General features: G+C 38.7%; 1 protein-coding gene across 3 annotated transcripts in view; it reads left to right on the forward strand.

Annotated features, from left to right (window-relative positions):
• Positions 1–23530, forward strand: part of RUNX1T1 (RUNX1 partner transcriptional co-repressor 1) — a 108172-nt gene that overhangs the window by 70844 nt on the left and 13798 nt on the right. For all 3 annotated transcript variants that reach the window (XM_072327720.1, XM_072327719.1, XM_072327721.1), the window contains 5 exons: positions 3799–3980; positions 9601–9851; positions 11100–11185; positions 11774–11975; positions 19935–20003. In XM_072327720.1, the coding sequence (XP_072183821.1) occupies positions 3799–3980; positions 9601–9851; positions 11100–11185; positions 11774–11975; positions 19935–20003 (790 nt within the window). The remainder of the gene's footprint in view (positions 1–3798; positions 3981–9600; positions 9852–11099; positions 11186–11773; positions 11976–19934; positions 20004–23530) is intronic.

Below are 23530 nucleotides of genomic sequence, written 5' to 3' on the forward strand. Positions count from 1 at the left end.
GTAGACAAAAGCAATCTGAGACCACAGTTAACTACAGTGAGAATCAGGGCTTGTTTTTTTGCATTTGGGGCTATCTTAATATAGCAGTTTTATCTTCTAGGACCAGAGCTGGGGCCACTGTGTGTGCTGCAAGCATGCACTGTGCCTCAATTGGTCCTGAGGCCTGACCTATATTCTGTCCCCAGCTTTGTCACTGATCTGTTCCCTGGCCCATGTGCAAGTCTCCCAGACCTCACTGAAATCTTCTGCACACTGTGTCCTTGTAAGGTGCAGATGCACGACAGATTGGTAGGTCTACCAAACGTTAAATTGCAAAGAAGCATCTATTCGTGCTTCTGTAATAAAAATCTGAGGAAAGGAGTTACCCTTCACCATCTGTACCTCGCACCAGGGAGTACTGATCTGTTAGAGATAAAAAACAGTCATTGATTTGCTTATCTCTCCATCAGCTTTGGTTCAGAGGGAGATATGATGATCATGTACCTGCAGAAACCTTCACTGATTGGGAGCATTTTGGACATACTTTCTATATTTACATCAGGCAGGATTTAGTCTATTAAATTTAAGTGCTGCATTTTCAGTACTGCCAACACTTCTTTTCAATAGAATTGTTGTACATATTTGTTCAAAGCATCAATATCAAAATATGATTTGATGATTTTGAGTTAAGCTGTGTTCTCTGAACAAACATTCTCCCCAATTTAAATCTTTTCTTTCTAAACTATGGCTGTAAATCATTTATTTAAAATGGCACTTATAAAAACTTGTATCAGAGCTGCAGTGTGCTGTGGTCTGATGAAACCATTTTTATTTAAATTATAACACTGGAATATTTCTGTTGCTGAAATTCTGAAGAAAGTAAGAACATCAACAATGGAAGATTATTAGCTAATTACCTGGAATGAGCACTGAAATGATAAAACAGCCTTTTAGAGCTGATAGCTTCTTTTGCAGGTGTGCAAATAATGGCTTGTTTTCAGGTTAGTACAGCTCATTTAAATGTGGAAAACAAATCTGACAGCTGGGCAAAAGAAAATATAATCCTCTAAAACTGATGTAGGAGGCTAAGGCACTACCTAAATTCTGAAGGATGCAATCACAGATTGATTAAGGTTGCAAAAGACCACCAAGATTGTCAAGTCCAGCTGCCATCACCACTATGCCCACTAATATGTGTCCCTAGGTGGGTCTGGCGTAGAAGCAGCAGGCCAAGGAGCCTTGACTTATCACATAACTCATACCAAAAGCAGAGTAGGAACATATTCCAGTGAATGAAGTACAAAATTGTAGGGGACAGTAAGCTAGTAATATTGTGTTATTCTAGCATAGCTATCTGGCTTCTGGTATGCAGCCGGTTTGTATCTGTCACATATTGAGGTGTCCAAGTCTGTCTGCAGGCACCAGCAGCGACATTTGCAGAAATGTGCAGCTTCACTTTGTCAGCTTGAGCATATGCGTAAACCTCTCTGTCCAAGGCCATTTGAATTTCAGAATCTATATGTACACTTGAGTTTCCTTAGGAGCTTGATCTCTTCTTGCTCACAGTATGGAGAATGTCAGTGCTGCCAGCTTCCTAAAAACTGGTTCTTCTTCATCACAGCCATGGTGACCAGTAGCAGGCTATACACTTCATCTAGCCATAGAGAGTCTTCCGAGTTATGGCACGACTATTATTAATATTGTTGTTATTATTATTGCTTTATTATTTTATTATATTTTCCTTGAGAAACCAATTATGTTTTATTTTATGGTTTGATAAGCTTTTTTTATAATTATGTTTTGAGCAGACTGTAAGCAGTTATGTTGAACTAAATGCTTTCAAACGCTGCTTTTCTTCACTTATATTTTAAATTTTCCTCCAAAAGCTACTTGGTGCTATTAGAAACTCAGACATCTTCTAAACTACAAGGCACATAATTAGTAGTTTCCTATAATAACTTCTAAAAATGTTCTTTGCACGTAAAAAAAAAAAAAATGTTCAGTGCATTTAGAAGAAAAAGATAAATGTAATTACATGTTTATGGTTAAATAGGAAGAATTAACTTTTCTTTTGGTGGAAAAGAATTAAAACAGGTAAGTGTTTTGCTAGCCAGCTTGTAATTTGGATGACTTCCGGAGCCAGGAGTACCCACGCATGAGTATTGAATCATAGAATCATTAAGGTTGGAAAAGACTTCTAAAGTCATCTAGTCCAACTGCCAACCCATCACCACCATGCCCACTAAACCCTAAAAGTACAGGTTCTTTTTGCTTATTATCTCTCCCTGTTATGTGGCAACCAAGTGAGAGATTGATAGTAACAGTAAGGAGATATTTCTTTCGTGGTTTCACAAAACATTTGTGTTCTGTGGAGGTCTGACAAGACCTCATGTTCCAGAACTGTCTTTCTTCATATCCTAAGATGAGTAAGTGATAGCAGTTGCTTGTATTACTTTCTTATCTTGCTAAAAAGCTTCATAGTTATTAACCCCATTCTGGCACTTTTGTTGCACAGGGAATTTTTTCTTATGGTACAGCAACAGGTGCCTGGAGCATCTGCCATCATTACAGTACTAGCATAGTAATCTCCCAAGCCCCTGTGCTCAAAACTTTTTGAGGACATCTTCCTTTCCTTCTTTCTTGCTCAATTTGCTGCTCTTTAGATTCAGAATCTTTTGCCTTAAGAACTATTCTCCTATTCAAAGAAAAAAAAAAACAAACAAACATTTTTTTTTCTCAAAGTAGTGTCTTTAAAAGCAAGAGGAACCATGACAGTTCTTTGTCTCCCATCTAGTTACTAAAAACCATGAAACATAGTCTAATACTTGAAAAGCCCCAGGCAACATTTACTGTGCACTGGGCATGGAAGAAGGAAGGATGTGCACATCACCTTGCAGCACAAATAAATAGGTAAGAAATGGCTGAGTTGTCTTAGTATGGATGCATGTACTGAAGGGAGAGGAAGAAGTTTCCCAAGATGTATAAATGTCTTCTTCAAGAGAAAGGTCATATGGTTCTACTCCAGTCCCAAATCTGATGAGAGGTGTTGCTCGGTATGGAAAACCTACCACCTGGGGATCAATCAGCTTTTTCAGTACTCTTTTGAATACCGGTACTGTCCAGCTTGTGACACAGTGGGGTTCCAAGAGAAGAGTTAAAAACTAACTTCAGGCTACATGTGACATGGAGCAGGGATGTGGCCCTCCAGGTGATTAGCTGGAGCTCTGGAACATGAGATTTTATTGTAGTTCTTATTTTATGACTGAGTATGATGGGGAAAGCTGAGGGCAATCCTGTTCTTGAAGGATGGTGACAAAGGCAGCTTACAGAGCCAAGATACTATGGTTTCTAAAGATTTCTAAGTGCTAACGGCAGTCTGAGTAGGGAATGGACAACAAAAAGAGTTTGTCAGTGGAAAAATAAACAAACAAAAACAAGCAGAGCTGCTCCATAGGAGCTTAGGTTCTGGGTATTAAGGTAGAAGATGAAGTCAACCAGAACAGTGTTTTTTCCTTTTTTAAATGTGTAGAATTCAGACCTGTTCTTCTCATGGCACTTGCAGTTTTGTTTTGTTTTTGTCAGTGAGTTCCCTTTCTTTCATGCACGCTTGGTACAGCCGCAATCTGACCCGTAGCAAAGCTGTCTGATTTCAGGCAGCCAACCATTTCAAATCTGATTCAGGATTTGTGCAACAGGTTAATCCCAGAGTATGTTTCCCATTGATAGCTTTTTTGTTTGTTTGTTTTTGTTTTTTTGTCCTTGTTGAAACTGCATGTGAACTACCCAGCCATTGCCTTGATGTGTGCTATGTCCTTGCAGGCCAATCTGCCCCTGCTGCAGCGGGAGCTGCTGCACTGTGCAAGGCTAGCCAAGCAGAACCCAGCCCAGTACCTCGCCCAGCACGAACAGCTGCTTCTGGATGCCAGCACCACCTCACCTGTTGACTCCTCAGAGCTGCTTCTCGATGTGAACGAAAACGGGAAGAGGCGAACTCCAGACAGGTAAGAATGGCTGTGTGTGTTGGATGCAGCATGCTTGGCTTTGTCAGCAAGGGATGGGCTGGGGAGCTGGGATGGGAAGTCCAGTTCTAGAACAAGAGGCAGTGGGAACAAACTGGAGCACGGGAGCTCCCTCTGGGCACCAGGCAGCACTGCTGTGCTGTACAGTGTTGGAACACTGGCACGGATTGCCCAGAGTCTGCAGGGTCTCCACCTTGGAGAACTTCAGAAGCCACCTTGCCATGGACCTGGGCCCCCTGCTCTGGGTGTCCCTGCTGGAGCAGAGGTGGGCCAGAGGGCCCAGAGAGCCCCACTGGCCTTATCCATCCTGGGGTTCTGGGATTCTCTGACCTGGGTGTCTTTCCTTCATGACAGTTGTGCAGCATCCACATTGTCTTTGTATACTTGTACATTTATATAATGCACATACTGACTCAAGCAGTAAAATCATCTGAGGACAGAACATGGTCATCCCTGCACAGAAATAATACTGACCAGTCAGTGCCTTACTAACCATTTGCTTCACAGTTTTTCTGCGGAGCATGGAGTAAATCACTCCAACTCCATACAAAAGTTCTTTGTATTAAGTAATTTCTTATACAAATAGTAAATATGGTGAAGATGGCTAAACACTGATACTGGGATGCTCCAGAGTGCAGTCAGGGATTTGAGTCTTTCTACTGTGCCATGTTTTATGCACAGCATAAGGATGTTCTTAACATTTGTTCCGAACAGGAGAAATGTTCGCTGAAATCTGTTGTCTTTTTGAGCTGAGAGAGTCTGTGCAGAAACAGAGTGAGCGCCTGAGTGTGCAGTAGCTTTAGGGATATGGAACAGTTTTCTCTTTTTCTCATTTGACTGAAGTTCTTTGTTTAGTATTACAAGAAAAAGACTACTGTGTTCCTTTCTTGTCGACCATCTTCCTGTGCTAGTGATAGAAATTCCTTTAACATATAAATGTTACCTTTGGGAGGACCAAATATTGAATTTATCCTTAGTTTTGTTTCATAGAATCATAGAATCACAAGGTTGGAAAGGACCTACAAGATCATCTAGTCCAGCTGTCCTCCCATTACCATAGCTACAGCAAACCACTAAACCATATCTTGTATCTCCTCATCCAGACGCCTCTTGAACACTGCCAGGGATGGTGGCTCCACCAGCTCCCTGGGCAGGCCACAGGCCTTTATAATATAGAAAGCTTTTATAATGCTGTTCTGCCCAATCTATCCATCTGCATGCACAAGTCATCCTAATTACCTGTTAAAGAAATTAAGATGAAGATTTACATAGTCAGGAAGCACTGCATCTCTACGTAGATGGCAGTTCTACATAGATTTTACATAGATGGCAGTTTTCATATGCTTTTTGACAGAAACCGGCTGTAATAGCACAAATTTGAATATCAGGTTGGATATCAGGAAAATGTGCAGCACCACAGGGCATGGAACAGAATGCCCAGAGCAGTGGGTACAGCCCTGAGCTGACAGAGTTCAGAGAGCATTTGGACAATGCTCTCAGGCACAGGGTTTGAATTTGGGGTGGTCCTGTGTGGAGCTGGGAGTTGGAGTCAGTGATCCTCATGGGCCCTGGCCAGCTTTGAATATTGTATGATTCTATGAAGTGTACAGATAAAGAATGAAGGCTTCCAGGACTAGTAGAGGAAAAAAAATTAAACATCAAATATTGGAGCTCACAGGAATGAGATATTCATGAGGCTAGATCTTGAAAATATTGCATGGTAAGATATAAAGCAGACGTGATAATAAAATCTAACTTAGACATTAAGTAGAAAAAAAAGTGGGAAAATATTTGAAACCAGTATGCTTTGGATAATGTCTCTGGGAAATCCTGATATGGTACCACAAAAATAAAGAAATCAGTAGAGTACCTTTTCTGTTCTCTCTAGTTTTTCCTGTCAGCTAAGATGAGCTGAAACAGTCATTGGTGCTAATATGAAGTAGCTAACTAGTTCTAAGAAAGAGGATTAATTTTCAGATATTTTCCATGCAAGATCTTGAGCCATGTAAAGAGATAACATTTCCGAAGCTGAGGTTTAGCTCCCTGGGGCAGTTTTGCTGCACGCTCCAGGTCTTTGCAGAGTAATGTACCAAAACACTGTAGGGAAAAAAAGACCTCTTAAAATCTTGTGGATCATGTGACTGATTTACATATCAGCATGATGTTGTCCAGTGTCAATAGCAGACATGGTGTTTCTCCTCTAAATACACTGAATTATCTAATAAGCCTGGGAGGCTTGGCAGAGTATGAAGGTGCAGAGGGACGCACCTTTCTGATAGCCTTAGCTTACTTTTTGCTGTCAATAGCAGTTTTAGTTGCTTCTCCCATATGACCATAAAGAGAAAATTAGCAATACAGCATACCTTTGTTTTTCCACTAGTGTTCAGTTTAATGTGATGAATCGCACTGGTTTTGTGGTGTCATCTCACCTGTTGTATGGATGGTGAAGACCAATCTGAGAACTTTGCAGTGAAATGACCCCTATGAGTCTTAAAGTAGAAAGGGCATGAGGAGTTGCTCACAGGGGGATCGACAGATCAGGAGAATATTGGATTTGAGTCTTGTAATTAAAACTGTGAGCTAGACCTTGGGGGTTAGTCTGTTTTATGGATTTTGTTTCTATGTTAATATACACAGGTGCTTTGAAACCCTCTGTTTATGATGCTGTTGCCTTTACAGCTGAGTTTTTTCTCCAGCTTCTCCCAGCTCAAGGAGTCTCCAGTTCCTCTCCATGTCATAGTGCTGCCTTTATGGCAAGCCAAGAAAGAGCTTTGGGAAGCTGCTCATGTGGGAGCCATTTGGTGGCAGGACTTATGCTCTGTGCTGCTCAGTGTGAGCAGCTGAAGCTGTTAGCTGCCTCAAAGCTTCTGAGAATGCTCACATGGAATTAGACACCCTAATTCTGGGGGCAGGGGCATTTCAGAGACACACAGTTGCTTTTTTTTTTTTATCCACCAAGTTCTCTGACTATCATCTGGCTAATAGTTCCTGGATCACTGTTGACTATGATTGAAACAATGCAAAGTAAATAAATAATTAAACAAGCAAATAAGTAAACCACTTAAAAACCTGTCCTTAGAGTCAGAGCATGCCTATACTGAGTACAGAAACCAAATACTTGTCTAGCTTGATACTTATTAAGATATAAATTATTTTAATTGTTTACAGAGCAGCAGGAAGAAACATCCCTTTTGTTTAGATGTCTAAGTAGATACATATATACCAAATATATATATATATATATATACTAGTAAAGATACGGTGGGAGATATTAGGCATCTTTTTAAGGGGGGATTTCTATGACCCTGTTCCTAAAATATGTGACAAGAAGTGCTTGAAAGGCAGCATCTTTCTAGGAGAACTTAGTGTGGTTGGAACAGTTTTGTTTAAAGTTGTGTCTGTCGCTAAAGTAAATTGTGGTATTTTTTCACTTCCCATGGGAAATGGGATATATATCCCATTATATATCATCATACCTCACCATTTATCATGTGTATCATATATAGATGTGTGTGTGTATTAGATAATGATATATATAGATTACACGCACACATTTATATGAGAAATATACACACATATCCTTCCATATTTACATTATTCTTTCAGGCACAGATATCTGTTGACTCCAGTAGACATACAAATACAGTAAGAGATTAAGTGAAGGAAGTAGAGTGAGTGTGTTGCAGATAAATGCATGCACCTCTCCATTATTTGTTAAGGAAAATATATCTTCAGTAATTCTCACTACTTATAATTTCAGAGTCTTTTTGGCATATGCATTTTCTAGTTCTAGTTATTTATCTGCCTATCCAAAGCTACTGTATGTGAGGTTTTATAGAGCAATCTGACAGCAGAGCTTCATGTTTTACTGAATGTTTTCTTGGTGCATATGGTCTGACACGGATGAGCAGCCACGGTGAGATTTTGGAGTCTATTAAACTAGCTCATTAAAAAGATCAATCTGTTTCTGTAATAACACTGGGAACCATCAGTCACTTCAAGAGAGAAAAACTGACACCTGAGGAGACAACACATTTTAGTAATTTGTTCATGACATGTCATGAACAAAGTGTTCACTATATTTTGTTTACAACTTCGGAAGTTTACATGCTACTACAGTAAAGCAAAGGAACTTGGACCAGTATGAGTTCTTATTTTGGTGAATGAATGTGTAGATATAAATAATATGATTTTAAATACATTAACTGAAAAAGACTTTTTGCTAATTAGTCATCCTCTGTGACTGCTAGAAAAGATTGTATGGCACATGAGCATGTCATGTAATGGTTCCACATTTATGACAGCTGCCTACAAAGTAAACATAGGATGTTTTTAAGACAAAACAACCCACAATGTTAGAATATCTCTAATTTTGATTGAGAGGAAAATGGAATTATTACGATTGTTTTGAGCCTTTAGAAAGTGATGACGTGGTGGGTGAACCCTCAGCATCTTTAACAGTGAATTCACATGGAAGGTACCTGAGCATAAGGGCCAGCTTCAATAACTGTTAACAAAATCTTTTTGTTTGAAGAATCTCCTGTGCATCTCAACAAGGAGGATACTCACAGCACCTAGGGCTGTGCTTATTATAAACCATTTGTAATTATCAGGATTTTGATTTTATTAATATGAAGGGTTAGCAGGATGATGTTAACATCTTCCGTAACACAAGCAAAATAAGAATTTTCCCCGAAAAAGCATTATCAATACGCTGATGCTTTGTCCTATTTAGAGCAGTGAATTACAGTTAATTAAATAGGGACCATTCCTAAAAAAGACACAGAAGTACCTGTACAGGAGAGAGCAACAACAAACATTTGCACAGTAATACATACTTTTGCCATCCACTGTAGCACAGAAAATCAAACTTGGATTTCCTGATTGTTTTTCTCCTTGCCACAGTTTTCTGATTTGCTTTTCTTACCCTGAGCTATCCAAGAACGTCAGTGAAGTTAATTTACAGTTTCTGATTTCTTTCCCCATCTTTGCTAGAAACATCCTTGGCATAGATTACTTACACAAAGAAATAGCTTGGGTTGGATATACAGAAGAATCCGTGTTTTGCTTGCACTGCATAGTAACATTACAATTGAAAAATCTGGATGTTGAGTTTGAGTAGATACATGCAAAGAAGACACACAGTGTCAACTACATTTAAAAAACTGTCTTGGAGAGATGTCAAAAACTTCACTACCTACTGAAAGTTATTGCAAACAGGTTCCATCATGCCAAGAGTCGTTAAAAATATATTGTGATCTTTGCTTGGCCTCTGGCTTCCTGTATCGTTTGACTGCTTCAGTTCTGCAATTACATGAGTAACCATCAGGTCATCAGGTGATGTTGGTGAAAACTATCCTCTCTGGCCCAGCAATTAAAGCTGTCCCACTGGAAGGGTGACTGCTAGTATTTCTTGAGTTCATGGGGACAGTCAGACTAGGTGAATGGTGTCCATTGTATGTTTTGAATAAAGCAGTGTTTTGAAATGTTCTGTACCCCTTATTTGGAGCAAAGATCCTAAAGCTCCCCGTGTTGTTGGGCATGAGTGTACCTGAACAGCTGTTCACAAAGTGAATTAAGGTTCCTTTCTTTTGTTTTTCAGAACCAAAGAAAATGGCTTTGACAGAGAGCCTTTGCACTCAGAGCATCCAAGCAAGCGGCCCTGCACTATTAGCCCAGGCCAGCGGTACAGTCCAAATAATGGCTTATCTTATCAGCCCAATGGTCTGCCTCATCCCACCCCACCTCCACCTCAGCATTATCGTTTGGATGATATGGCCATTGCCCACCACTACAGGGACTCATACAGACACCCCAACCACAGGGACCTCAGGGACAGAAACAGACCTATGGGTAAGGCATTTTCTGCATTGCTTTTTGAGGTTTCTTTTTCCTTTGTAATTATTCTGAATTTTGAACAAGGTTTGTTTGTTTGTTTGTTTTGTTTTGTTTTTTAATTTTTTATGACAGAATATACCTTTCCTTCAGATGTAGCCTTTTTTGCTGTTGGTCCATCTAGCTGCTCTTCTTGGTTTTATTGCAGACTTATATTTATTAAAATGGACTGAACTGTGCATTTTGTACATTCTAAAGCAAGAGCACTAGAAGGAGGAACCCCTGCTCTTACAGCTGTATAGATAACATCAACACTCAGACATCTGTCAAGCAAGGATAGGTGGATCATCTTTCTTCTGATGTCTCATTTGGGACAGTAAAACAAATTAGTATAGCTTGCTTTCAACTTAGGCAAGAGGAAAGTTAAAGTGTTCAGTACAGTGTGAGGATGTCTGCAGAAGATGTATGCAGCAGAAACACCACACACTATGCAGGACTTGTTGCAGCATGCATTGGGTTATAGGGGTAGCTGATGATCTTGGATTTGCCTAGCTTGCTTCACATCTGCACATACTATTCTTGGCTTTTTTTAAACAAATCTTCAGTAAAAGAGGAACGTTTACAAATATTCAGCATCTGTATAGAGGAGGCTAAACAAGAAGCAAGTGTCAGTTCCTCTGGGTGTTGATAATAAATACTGACTTGGTTCTACCATGTTGTCAGCTGCTGTGCTTTATGTGCTGCATTTTAACCACATGTTGTTTAAAACATCTGTGAAGGGATGAACCCTTAATGATGCTCTGTTGATATGGTAGCAATTACTGCATTTAGTGAAATAACATTAAATTTACATTAATATTTTTTCAACTTTTGAAGTACAGCTAATATTTAATACAGTTTCCAAATAATTGCCTTTCTGACTTCTTCAAGAAGTGCAAATGAAAAATGATATATTGCATTATATTATTGTATATTTCAGAAAGAGTTACGGCTATATTTGAGTGGTTGTCTTACAGCCTGCAGAACTTGCTGAATTGAAGAGTATATTGAGTAAAACAGTAGCATCTAGTCTGAGAAAAAGTCTAACGACAACTTTTAACACAGTTTTTAAGCATCCATTTATTTTCGTGGTGGTATTCTTCATACTAGACCAGCTGATATATGATATGTATATAGCCACATATATTCAATGGGCTCTTCTTTCTTTTTTTCTTTCCCCCTAGAGGACTCCCAACACTGTAAACATGATTTGCTCCTTTTTGGCAGGGTTGCATGGCACACGCCAAGAAGAAATGATTGATCACAGACTAACAGACAGAGAATGGGCAGAAGAGTGGAAACACCTTGACCATGTAAGGGCTAAATGCATTTATGTATAATTGTCTAAAAGGATTCCTGTAAGACAGGGATTTGTTTTGAGGATACTGTTGATTAAAGTTGGGGGCTTGAAGTTTAGGTAATTCATATTAGGCCTTGCTGTTCAAATACAGGTTGCAGTATCCTAGTTATTACAGACTACCAAATGGGGAAAGGACTCTGCTCTGTAGGCCCTCAATGTGAGATACATGACCGTCAACCTTAAAACTGATTAACTGGAGATTGTTAGCTCTTGAAACATTTGTAGACATCAGTTCTGGGCCACATCTCCAGGCCTTTGTGGTGCAGTGTGATAGTGCTGATGGTACTACATTCCTTTCAGTTTACTTCTTCTTTTCCCTTACTTCCAGAAATCTATATCTGTACAGCTTAAGATAATGAATTAAAGAAGGAATCATTATTCTAAGATTATACTTCTTCAGACGTGTTTAGAAAAACAGACAGAAACATCTTCATTCTTAAAGCCCAAGCACTAAACATATAAGAATTTTCTTTATTTTAGTGTCAATTTATGAATCAAATATTCTTTTTTATTTCTCTGCCCCACTCTCTGCCGTGACTAGCTTTTAAACTGTATAATGGACATGGTGGAAAAAACTAGGCGATCTCTCACTGTACTTCGGCGATGTCAAGAAGCAGACCGCGAGGAGCTTAATTACTGGATACGGCGGTACAGTGATGCAGAAGATTTAAAAAAAGGTGGTAACAGCAGCAGCAGTCATTCTAGACAGCAGAGTCCAGTGAATCCAGATCCAGTTACATTAGGTACAGTATTCTCATTAAATATTGTTTTCTGGTCTCGTTTCCGCTCAGCTAAATGCTAGATGGAGTTTGCATTTTCTCTCCCGATTCTTTTCTAGTATTCTTCTCTGATGATTACTAAACTAACTATAACTACGTATTATATTGATATATAAAACTATGCCCAAATAGCTTCATTTGCATGTGATATGGTTTGGGTTTGGTGGTGACTTCTGATAATTTATTTTCAGAAATGTCTGAGGGTGGTGGGGCACAGGGACAGCCTTCATGTAGGGGTGCACCAACCCTGTCCCTCTCTCCCCCTTACTTGAGTAAGGAAATTTATGTGAGGTTTCAGATTGTTAGCACTCCAAAATGAGATCAAGTGAGTTTACTTGGAATTTCCCTTTTCTAAGGAAATGGAACTCATTATAAGGGAGTGTAGTGATAGGGGGAGTGGGTTTAAACTAAATGAAGGGAGATTTAATTTAGAAGCTGGGAGGAAATTCTTTGCTCAGAAGGCAGTGAAGCCCTGGCACAGGTGTGTATGCTGCATCCTTGGAGGTATTCAAGGCCAGTTTGGGTAGGACTTTCAGAAACCCTGCCCACAGCAGGATGGTTGGAACTAGATGCCCTTTAAGGCATACAACTTGCACATATAATTGTGTTCACTGCTGCATCCTGTGCAGAGCTATCTGAGCGAGGTGGTGTACTGCTTGCTTTGAGCCCAGAAGACCCCAGTGCTCAACTACAAGAAACAGACTAGGCAGGTGGTTGTTTACCCCGTGCTGACCTTAACAGTCATACACACAAAAGTACCTGCAAAAACTGCTCTAGGATGACTGTGTAAACAGAAGCTTTAATTCTGTGGGCTTTCTGTAATTTATTGATATGCTGGTGGACTTCTGCCTCATCCCCTCACCTTTATGACAGTTGAAATAAAGGATCTCATCTTGGAGAGAACTTTTTATTGCTCTCTGTTATTTCAAAGAGAACAGCAAACTATGACTGTTTTGGTAATGTTTATCTTTTTAAAAAATATGCATATCAAATGTTATCTACTTAAAATCATTGTAAATTGTTGTCATTAGTAGAATTGAATGTGTATGCTGTTTTACAACTGTATTTTATTTAAATCTGTTTTGCCTTTGTCCTGAAGAATAACTTATGAAATCTGTGACTTAATTATAAATAGGGAAGCAGGAAACCAAATCTAATAACATCTCCATCATCCTCTTTCTAAATCTCTGCATTCTTACTGTAATATTTATTGTCTCTTCATAACAAACGAACCATTTTTGTGTGTGATCTGAGCCAACAGCTCTGTAAATTAGCTTCAGTGAATGAAAGAAGAGGTTATGGAAATGCTGTTCCCAACTTCACTAATAAGCTTAGTCCCTAGAGAAGCCCTTCTCAGAAAGAAGTGTTCAGGTAATGGCTTGTACGAATAGTGTTTAAATGTAATGTAAAGAAAGGCTCATAAATATGGCATCTGAAATGCTAGTCACATCTCCAGCTTCAGGAAGAACACTTGAGGAAACCCCTAGATCAAGAGCAGTGGCAGCCATCCCTAGTAAAGCTACAGTGCAAAAAGAGCTGGGCCCCGATGCTTCTGAGTATAGTTTGTATGTAAAAGAAGTGGAAGGAAACTGTGTTTTTATAATTTCTACCAATAAACTGTAACTCAGGATATTCACTTCATAGATCTACAGTCCAAGAAAGATAGCCATAACAACAAAACTCGCACAAGATAAAATGCTAAGGAGTACAGTCAGATCCCTATGTTATCATTATGTTTGGTTAGTGAAAAAGAAAGTCTGTTTGCTTAAAAAATGTAAGGCACAGCCTTATGAGTCTGACATCTCTGAAGCACTATGTATACAGTTTAACTGGTTGGAGTCAGTCCATTTCAATTTCAACATGCCACATTTCAGTTATTTAGCATTAAAAACTGCTCCCCTGGACTTGTGGATGTGTAATTTTGATTGCTTCAGCACTGCAGTATCCGCATCAGTCCTAAGTATTGATAAGAAGGGCTTTTATAGATGGAGTATAAAGCACAAGAGTGCACAGAGACTATGGAAGTTTAATCATTATCTTTTCTCAAATCTGGTAGTAATCTGGTTAACTAAATGAAAATTCAGAACGTTCGGAAGTATAATAAAATTGAAGCGGTGCCTGTGAGTTTTGAGATGCTCTTCAGCTTAGGGAATTTTATTTCAGTTTTGAAGTGAAGATGAAGGGATTGAAAAGTTTCTCCAGTATTTTAATTAAAGTGCCACAACATGTAGCTACTTGTTGCACGGATTGTAAATGTCAGTGTTTCCCTCTTGTATTTTTTTTTTAATGAGGTAATCCACCCTTTAAATCCATCTTGTCATCTCCACTAGTAAGAGGGGAAAAAAAGGGCCTTATGGCTTTATCCATGTCTTTGTTTCTTTCTCTCTGTGATCAAAATAGCACCAATTGGAGTGATAGGGTCTTGCTATAAGCATTATCTCATGGTCTTCATTGATAGAACTTCTAAAAATATTCCAAACTGAAATTCAGAATTGGTGGTTTGCATCCAAAGGAACGTGAAGAAAATCCTGGTCATTTTGAACCATTAGAGCATTCCTGCAAGGTGCATTTTATGCTTCTTTTAATTGACATCTCTGTAAATCATTCTGAGCTTTATGGTTCACAGTATCTGATGAGTATTTTCCTGTTGATATTTTTAATTAAGGAGTCAAATGATATATTTGATTATCAGTTTCAGTGCACTAGAATTCCATACACACATTAGCCACTTACAACAGGTTACAAGGTGCCATTATTCTCTGATAGTGTACTGAAGGTAAGATAGGTCCATTCATTTTAGTCTGAATAATACATGTTTATGAAAGTCTAAAAATGACTCATACTTTATATATATTCACTTGATGAACTGTGATGGTCTATGAAGTAAATAATACATCATCTGACTCCATTGCTGCTGAAGGATTTCAGTACTGCATACTGCAACAGGACTGAATCACTTTCATCCTAATAGTGAATAATTACACATATCAGACAACATATACTGAAATACACACAGTAGGATAAATTAAAGATGAGGGTTCTTCAACATCATGGGTTATGAACAAGATCTGTAAGCTTACTGAGTGCAGCTGTGGCTCTAGATAAGTGGTGTAGGCACACATAAGAAGGCTTGCAGCACTGTTGATATTTTGTTGAATTTATCGGAATGGAAATCTTACAATTTTTTGTTTGTTTGAAATCTCTGACTCAAGAGTGCCAATATGTGCAAGATTTGCCCCCAGGAAGCTACAATTCTCAGAAGCATATGAATTTGTCAAAAATACATAGGTTAGACATTTCTTGATACACTTTTAATAGTTAATCCTTACAGAGTTTGTTTATATTTTATCAAATGTTGCTTACCTAAGTACTTCCAATGTTAGCTGGGGCATTCCTGCTGATATTTGTCTGTTCATGCCACAGTTATAAAATCTTTTTCTTTGCCATTTTGCAGATAATCACCATTGATGCAATACACATCATATTCTCAACATGAGCTAACAGGGATGCTGTCAATATCACAGTAGCATTTATGACTTGTAATTCTAGAATATAAAGCCTCTGTAATACTGGTCACTGATGTTATTAAATATTGCTCTTAATCCACAAGCTGCACAGGAGGTTTGGGCTAGATTGTGGCAGCGTGAATTGCAGGCTGCTGGGTAGGGTTGTAGCTACTGAAGCCAGCGGTATTTGTATTCTCAGAGTTCAGTTCTGATTGCTTTGGGTAACTTTTATCTGTTCCTTATGCCACCCTTGTCACTGTTGTGCTCTGCAAAACAAGTCACAGGTTGCATGGAAGAGGAAAGTACTTATTGCTGCTAGTTGCTGGAAATTGCATCTTAGTTGAAGATAGAGGAGGAGATGATACAGCAATGCACTATTGGGGTTGTTTTCCTTTTCTCAGTCTTTTAAAATGAGAGCACAGCTATATTTTTAATGTAATTTCATGAGTGTTAAAGGATTGTTATAGTAGCCACAGAAATGTATAAGAAGACAAAGATGGAAAGATACACAAATGCATGAAACTTGTGTCCTCCATCAGAGTTAGCAAAGTCATCTCACTCAGTATTACAGTTCTTCAGATTTATACTCCTACCTTCGGAGTCTGATACTTAAAAACAAAAGGCAGTGAATAATTAATATTTATTGCTGTGAGAAGATTTTCTCTTTGTCGCCTCTGTCCCACTAGCTGTGTTATATTCATTGTAGGGTAAAATGAGGTAAAACTTGCATACGTAATACATATAGATACATATAAAAATCTCTGTATTTTTCATGTTACGCAGTCTGTGTTTCTGTCCTCAAATGATCAGCTGATCATTTCCATTTCATACTCTTTTGTGATTATAAGCTTGGATGGCATCATTTAGTGACAAAAACTTCCATTATTTTATGTTTTCAACTCATCTTCTATCTTTCCAAACATGGATTAGATTTTTTGAACACATATCTTCCTCTTAAGTATTTCTATTATGTTTTTCCGGGTTTGGTTCTTATAATGTGAAAGTTCATCTCCTTTATTTGGTTCTAGAGCTTTTCTTCTGCTTTGCTTCCCAGACCCATTTTTATTTCTTCTCTTAAAACTCTTCTCATTTTCCTCTTTCACTTCTTGTAGTATCAATTCTCTTTATCTTAAAACCACTAAAAGAATAAGTAGCCTACATGAAATTCTTACTTGCTGAACACCAGAAACATGGTCAATCACTAGCCGATGATTCATAAGGGTATAATACTCTTGAAATTAATGCACCATAGTTGGAATGGAATCTGGTGCCATGCTTGACTGTAGGATTTGTGTGTGTGTGAATGTTTTCCTTCTTTTAAAAAATCCAAAATAAACAAATAACTTCTTACAAAATGTATCCTTGCCTGCTATGCAGTAGTATATGAGGGCTGAAATGGAAAGAAAATTTTGTATCTTGTCTTCATCCTTATTGTTATGTGCCAGTTCAGCAACATTTTTCCTGAAAGATATATTCTACATTAAAATTAAAAAACAAATAACAACAACAAAAAAAGTATTCCAAAATCACATTAGATTTCAAGGTCTCTTATTTTAATTCATTTAAGCTCTTAGTAAGCAAGTACTGGCTATGCTGACTCATATACACTTTTTATGTTCCTTACTGGGCTTTTTTGTGACTGTGTTTGATTATGTTAATTTTGTTTGGAAATTGCTAGACATCCAAATCTGTTTAGTTTTTTTTTAATTCTTCTTTTTCTTTTTTACTGAGTACGTTCTGTGTTTCTTAACCTGAAGCACACCTTAGCTTCATAATAACAATAATTATATAAAACTTATATCCTCTGGTCACAACCTGTAGTTTTGCCCCCAGAAGAAAATTGTTTCATGGACTTATCGCCACTGACTAAACAATAGTCATGGTAATAATATTTGTCTTGCTTGGAGAATATGTGTTTTATTATCTTCATAAGTGCTTCTTGTCTTTTCTTGTGTGCCATTCCAAATGATGGGAAAGTCTCTCACGAGCTCTTGATTTAATTCTTCTTGCAGAGGATCTCATTCCTCATGTAAATAATTTGTGGTTGGAATAAGAGCTTGATTGATGTTTATGTTTTGGAAATTTTAACAATTAGCTGGCAATCTGGTCATTTATGTCACTGGATTCCATTTTTGGAAAGTCATGTGTACTGAAAAATCAGCTCCACATCTCTTTATTGCCAGGATAGTTTAGGTTGGATATCAGGAAAAAACTTCTTTATAGAAAGGGTGGTTAAGCACTGGAATAGGCTCCCCAGGGAGGTGGTTGAGTCACCATCCCTGGATGTTAAAAAACGTTTGGATGCGGTGCTCAGGGACATGATTTAGCGGAGGGTTGTTAGCGTTAGGGTAGTATGGTTAGTTATGGACGTGATGATCTTTAAGGTCTTTTCCAATCTGAGCAATTCTATGATTCTGTGATTTTTAATACTTGAGCACCATGGCAGAGGGCTTAAATCAAGACTATGATTCCCCTGCAATGGACAGTACCTTAAATCACAGACAAGAAAATTCAGTGCAAAATACATGACAAGGACACCACAACCTCTTCTTCTGCCACATTTGGATTCTGGCTGTGTCTTGTGGTTAGTGCAGGAAAGCAAATAAGAATGTTTTCAGTTTTTTCACCTTCAGTTTTCCTGAGCTTTCCTTTGCCCACTCTGGCCCTGGCTGAACTGGCACTATTCCCATAAGCCTTAAAACCTCCAAGGGACAGGAGAAGTGTACACATCTGTATTTGTAGTCTCAAGTGTCATATGGGCCAACTGATACCAATAATTTGCACATTTCCAGCACAGGGGCTGACGTCCTATACCACGTCAGTTAAACCATTATACATAGCTGTTCTTGCATACAACTTTATGTACACACCCCCATTGTTTTATGTTTGAGAGGTGTGAAATTCTGCCCATAAAAATTCATTTTTAGCGGTAAACAGAAGAGCTGGGGAAATCCGCTCAGCTGCCTGTCAGATGGGAAGCTGCAGTCTACCCAGTCAATGTCTACAGATTCCTGTGCTGGAAACTGTGTCTGTGGAGCAGCAGGCGGGGAGCGGGATTCCCTGCTGCCTGCATGCTGAACCTGCCCCATCCCTCCCATCTCTGGTAGCCAGCCGCAGGATCAAACGTCAGCCTCTAAATGTGTTTTTTCAAGTTTCTGTAGCCTACTGTATATAAACAGTACTGCATGCCTATATAAAGGAATATAAAAACCAATTTGCTAAACCCAGTGGTTAACCCTTATCATCAAAGGACTACCATCTGACAAGATATCTTACAACTAATTTAATATACAAAAATGAATATATTACATAAAAATTAAAAAGAATTGTGTGTGCATTTTGAACATATGAGTTCAAACTCAGACTTTATAAAGGATGCTTGATTTTGTGCAAAATCTCTTCAAAGATGCAAATCCTTTCTGATGTAAAGATCTTATTTTATTACAAAAATTCAGTTTTGTCATGCAGGCAATAATATGTATTGTAAATATAAGTATTTTTAGAAACATTTCTCCTGTGTTACTTCAAAATACAGTTGATCATTTTTTTAAAATTGTACTTGAAACTGTATTTGAAAAGAGGAGCTTTCATCTGTTGCAGATCTGTGTGCTGAATTTAAGGCCAAAGTGAGAGTTTTTTTCTGCCTTGTCTGATCCTGTGGCTTTGAAGTCAGTGTGGACGGGATCTTGCTGATTTCAGAGTTCGTAGGCTCAGGCGCAGAGGTTAAACCCTTGGAAGAAAGAGAGGAGGGGGGCGAGAGCTGTCAAAATGTGACGGAAATATGTGGGTTAGTTCTGTGCTCCCGTGAGGCTGCTTGGTGGATGCATGTGGAAGCTTAACCTAAAGTTAAAGGCTCTGTTTTCCAAACTTGTGCGGCTGAATTTCCCCACACGGGTCAGAAACAGGAAAGCATAGCTCTGAGCCTAACAGAAACACCCCTCCTTTCTCTGCAGACCACTCACTGATGGCGGGATTGACATCTTGCCTTTTATCTGGGCCATCAGCAGCCGGCCTGTGTGCACAGAGCCAGAAGTGCCAAGTGCAGGCTGCTCATGCTTTCTTCTTTCTTTTCTAAGCATAATTACAAAGGATGAAGCATGTCACCTCTCAGTCAGTCTCTCAAAGCCAGCTTTAAAAGCACAGAAACTGTCATACGGGGATGACTTGAAAAATAAAGCCAAGAAGTCTCAGATTGGCTTAATATGAGACATCGGAGCCATAAACATCAATCCAGTCCATGCAGCATTCCTGAGTGACTGTCACAGTGTCCTGCTTGTTCTGCATAAAGAAAAACTCCATGCAATTTTTCCTGAACAACAGGGAATGGGAAATGGTGTTTCTCAGTCTGGTTTGATCCCCGTGTGTTGCTTACCATGCTCTTTCTTTCCCCCTCCCTTTCCCCCCTCTCCTCCTGCAGAATCGCATAGGGAATTCCTTCACAGGCCTGCATCTGGATACGTGCCAGAGGAGATCTGGAAGAAAGCTGGTAAGAACTGTTTAAAAACATGAGCTTGGTATTCTGGCAGCTGTGTGCAGTTGTTAACACACTGATGTGAGGAATAAAAAAAAATAAAGGGCTTACCAGTAACAAGAAGAAATTGTATTTAATAATCTTAAACTGGAACCGATCAGAACATGAAATAATCTTCATAATGGAAGCATCTGCTGCTGTAGTTAAGGGGAATATTGGTGCTTCCATTGTGGACTCCTATTTTCAAGAGTTATAAAGATTTCAGGCTAAAACTTGATATGCTAAATTTCAGTATGCCAGCAATTAAATATAAATATTATTGTGACTTCCCTCCCCCCACCTAAGGTTCTTACCTATTTAACGTAAGGATTCCCAACAGATTATATTCCCAAAGGAGCTTCCCAATGCTTAGCTTCCTGCTTCCTGTTAAAGTGAAGCCTTCAGATAGATAGTGCGTCTGTTCTTTTACTGAGATTTTGTGACCATTAGCCCTAAGTGAATCTTGTACACCTGCTAAGTGTTCAAAGAGGTGAGCAAGACTGTCGCAGTAGCTACTCCCAGTGGCTACATGGACATTCATGTTTTACTTGAGTTTGAAAGCAGCATGGGCAGATGTGGCCATGCAGAATTTGCTTCAACACTCAGAAATTCTGCCTGAACTGAGGAGTCTTCTGGCAAGGATTCTGCTGGGGTGCTAAAGAGAAGCCTTTACTCTCTCACCATCACTATCAGAGCATCCATATTTTCAGGGGGCCAGGAGTTGGTTGAACCAGAACTCGGTAGTTGAGCTTTTACTCTCATGTATGCTTACACACACATAAAGCGACAAAGATGTATTTGAACACCTCTACAGCCATGTGTTGCAACTTTCTGCACAGCAGTTAATGATTAAATGGCAAATATGTAGCAGTTCCAATGCTTTCCAATCAAACATCCTTTAATTGTTTGGTGTATTTTAGACAAGATACAGAATACACTTGCACAAATGTTTTGTTGGTGTACTGTTGCATCAGACAAGAGGTTGTGTTGTTAATATAATGCGGATTCATCACTAACATTTAGCATTTGTCAATATGTTAATTAGTACTATTGGAAACATTGCAGTTTCTGTGAAAAATAACAAATTAGTTACAACTTTTTCTTTTGTCCAAGGATTATGTAGCTTTGTAACTTAATGCTGTTTTATGGCCCACAATATTTTTGACAATTTATTTTGCCACATTTATGTTAACATCTCTACTGAAAAATAAGAAAAAAATATGCAGTTCCAGGAATCCTCATGAAAAAGCATTATTCATTAGAATTTCAGGAATTTGGTTTTTCTTGCAATAACTGGGTTTTAATGTTACTTAGAGTTTTAGGTTGTTTTTTGCTCCCAGCTGGAGATTTGAAATTTGAGTTGCAGTTCAAATTTCTTCATAAGCTAGCAGTAGAAGTTTAATGGAAGTTTTTGGTCTTGACATGTAAAACTGGATATGCGTTCATGTTGTGTTTATCCAGAGATAGTATTTTAAAGGAGCTGTGATGTGTCATCTTTGAACATTTGTGTCATCAGTTATTTTGAAACAAAGTTTTGTTCTTTGGTCCCATTTCTGGACACCGTTTTCATGTTGTTGTGGCTTTCAGTCAGATTCTCTTTAGTATGTATGTCTGTGAACTGGAGAATGAAAGAAGTCTGACCTGATAGAGGACATATGCACCTATCAGTAACATTTCAGAAAACACACTACTTTCAGTAAATCATTGGCATTCATTTTTAAGAGGCTGTGCTGGAAGTTGGAGGTCTCAAAGGGTTCAGAATCAGTTCAAGGAAGTAAAAGCACAGTTCAGGTCTGTGGGCTGAGTCTCTAGTGCTATTTGAGGTACTGTGTACTTTCTTGGCATGGCTGCTACTGCCGGTCTAGAAGTTTGCAAATCTCTCATGAGTCATTTTTGCTAGTTTAGTGTGAGTATCTTGGTGTTTCAAATGACCATAAAGACTAAAATGTAGACAGCTGAGTTAAGTGTAAAGGTCTGATTGAGAAGCTGAATCCATTGAATTGTAAAAATTTGGCATAAAATCAGTTAATAAGCAACATACAAAATCAACGGAACCGGCAAATCATATGAAAAATGAATTCCCTTTAAACTTTTGGAGATTGTGATTCATTAAGTATGGTAAGTGAAGCACATACTTTTGTGATGTTGGTACAAGTATGTAGTATCTAACACCTTGTAAAATAAAGTCATGTGAACCCAATTCAGTTTTGTCAGTGGAAAGTTGTCAGTGTCCTGATTACTTTCATTAAATAATAGTTATTCAGATGAAGAGTCCGAGACAAATTATCAGTGCCCTTAGTAGTCAAGAGTAAAGCAGGCATGTGAAGAGGATCAGTCAGATCACAGATTAGATGATTTGCTATCTGGAAGTGCTTCTCTTTATCAGATTCTGAGGTATTCCCAGACCTTTGTGGGTTGCTGTCTTAGCTTCTTTCAGTGTGGTGATGTGACTGTCCTTCAGCTATCCACCGTCACACAGCTTCTGCTAATCGCAGTCCACGGGGAAGTGCTAGAATTACCAAACAGGCATAGAATGAACATACTCTCCCATACAGAGACAATAAAGTACATTTTCCAGGCTATTTCGGAGAAAGAAATCATGCATTTTGTGATATGAAGGAGAGAGAACTCATGATACTAATTCCCAGCGGCCTTCTTTACTCTGGACACCCTGAAAAGAAGATGAAGCAAATGTCATGGTTGACACAGTACCACATCCCTGCCCATCATTTTCACTTTTTGCGTCTTCTGCCACGCAACAAACAGGACCCGAGGAAATGGCTACAAGTTGTATCAGATGAGGTTTAGACTGGACATAAGAAGGAACTTTTTCTCTCAGAGAGTGGTCAGGCACTGGAATAGCCTGCCCAGGGAGGTGGTGGAGTCGCCATCCCTGGCAGTGTTCAAGAAGCGTCAGGATAGGGAGCTAGGAGATATGATTTAGTGTTTTTTTTGTAGGTATGGTAAAGGGAGGACGGTTGGACTAGATGATCTTGTAGGTCCTTTCCAACCTTGTGATTCTGTGATTCTATGATTCTCTTGTGGATCTATTGTGCCCATTATGCAAAGAAAGTGACTAGGAACTGACTGGTGAGTCACGTAGAGTTACATGCAGAAGTGAATGATGTGTTGAGTACTTTTTCTGAGTCAACTTGTGGGACCTCTGATCATGTTGAGTAACATCTATTCCACATAAGCTATCTGCTCCCTGGAGTTTCTTTCATAATTTAGTGCTATTGAAAGTGAAAGATTTCAGTTGCATTCTGAAAATACCTAGAGAAATTATACTAAGACTGCTTAGCACAACCTAGAAAATGAAAGATGCACTTAAATACATCTTAGATATTTAATTTAAAAATTTATCAATTCACGTTTCCAGATGTTAGAATCTAATCACTTTTCCTTTCTCTGAAAAAGTAGCAGTATTCTCTGAAGTTTTCATTCTTGGTCTTCTCTATCACTGTTGTCCTTATCTGAAGCTACAAAGCCTTTCTATGCCTATG

Source organism: Excalfactoria chinensis, chromosome 2 (genome assembly GCF_039878825.1).
Source record: "Excalfactoria chinensis isolate bCotChi1 chromosome 2, bCotChi1.hap2, whole genome shotgun sequence".
NCBI lineage: Eukaryota > Metazoa > Chordata > Aves > Galliformes > Phasianidae > Excalfactoria > Excalfactoria chinensis.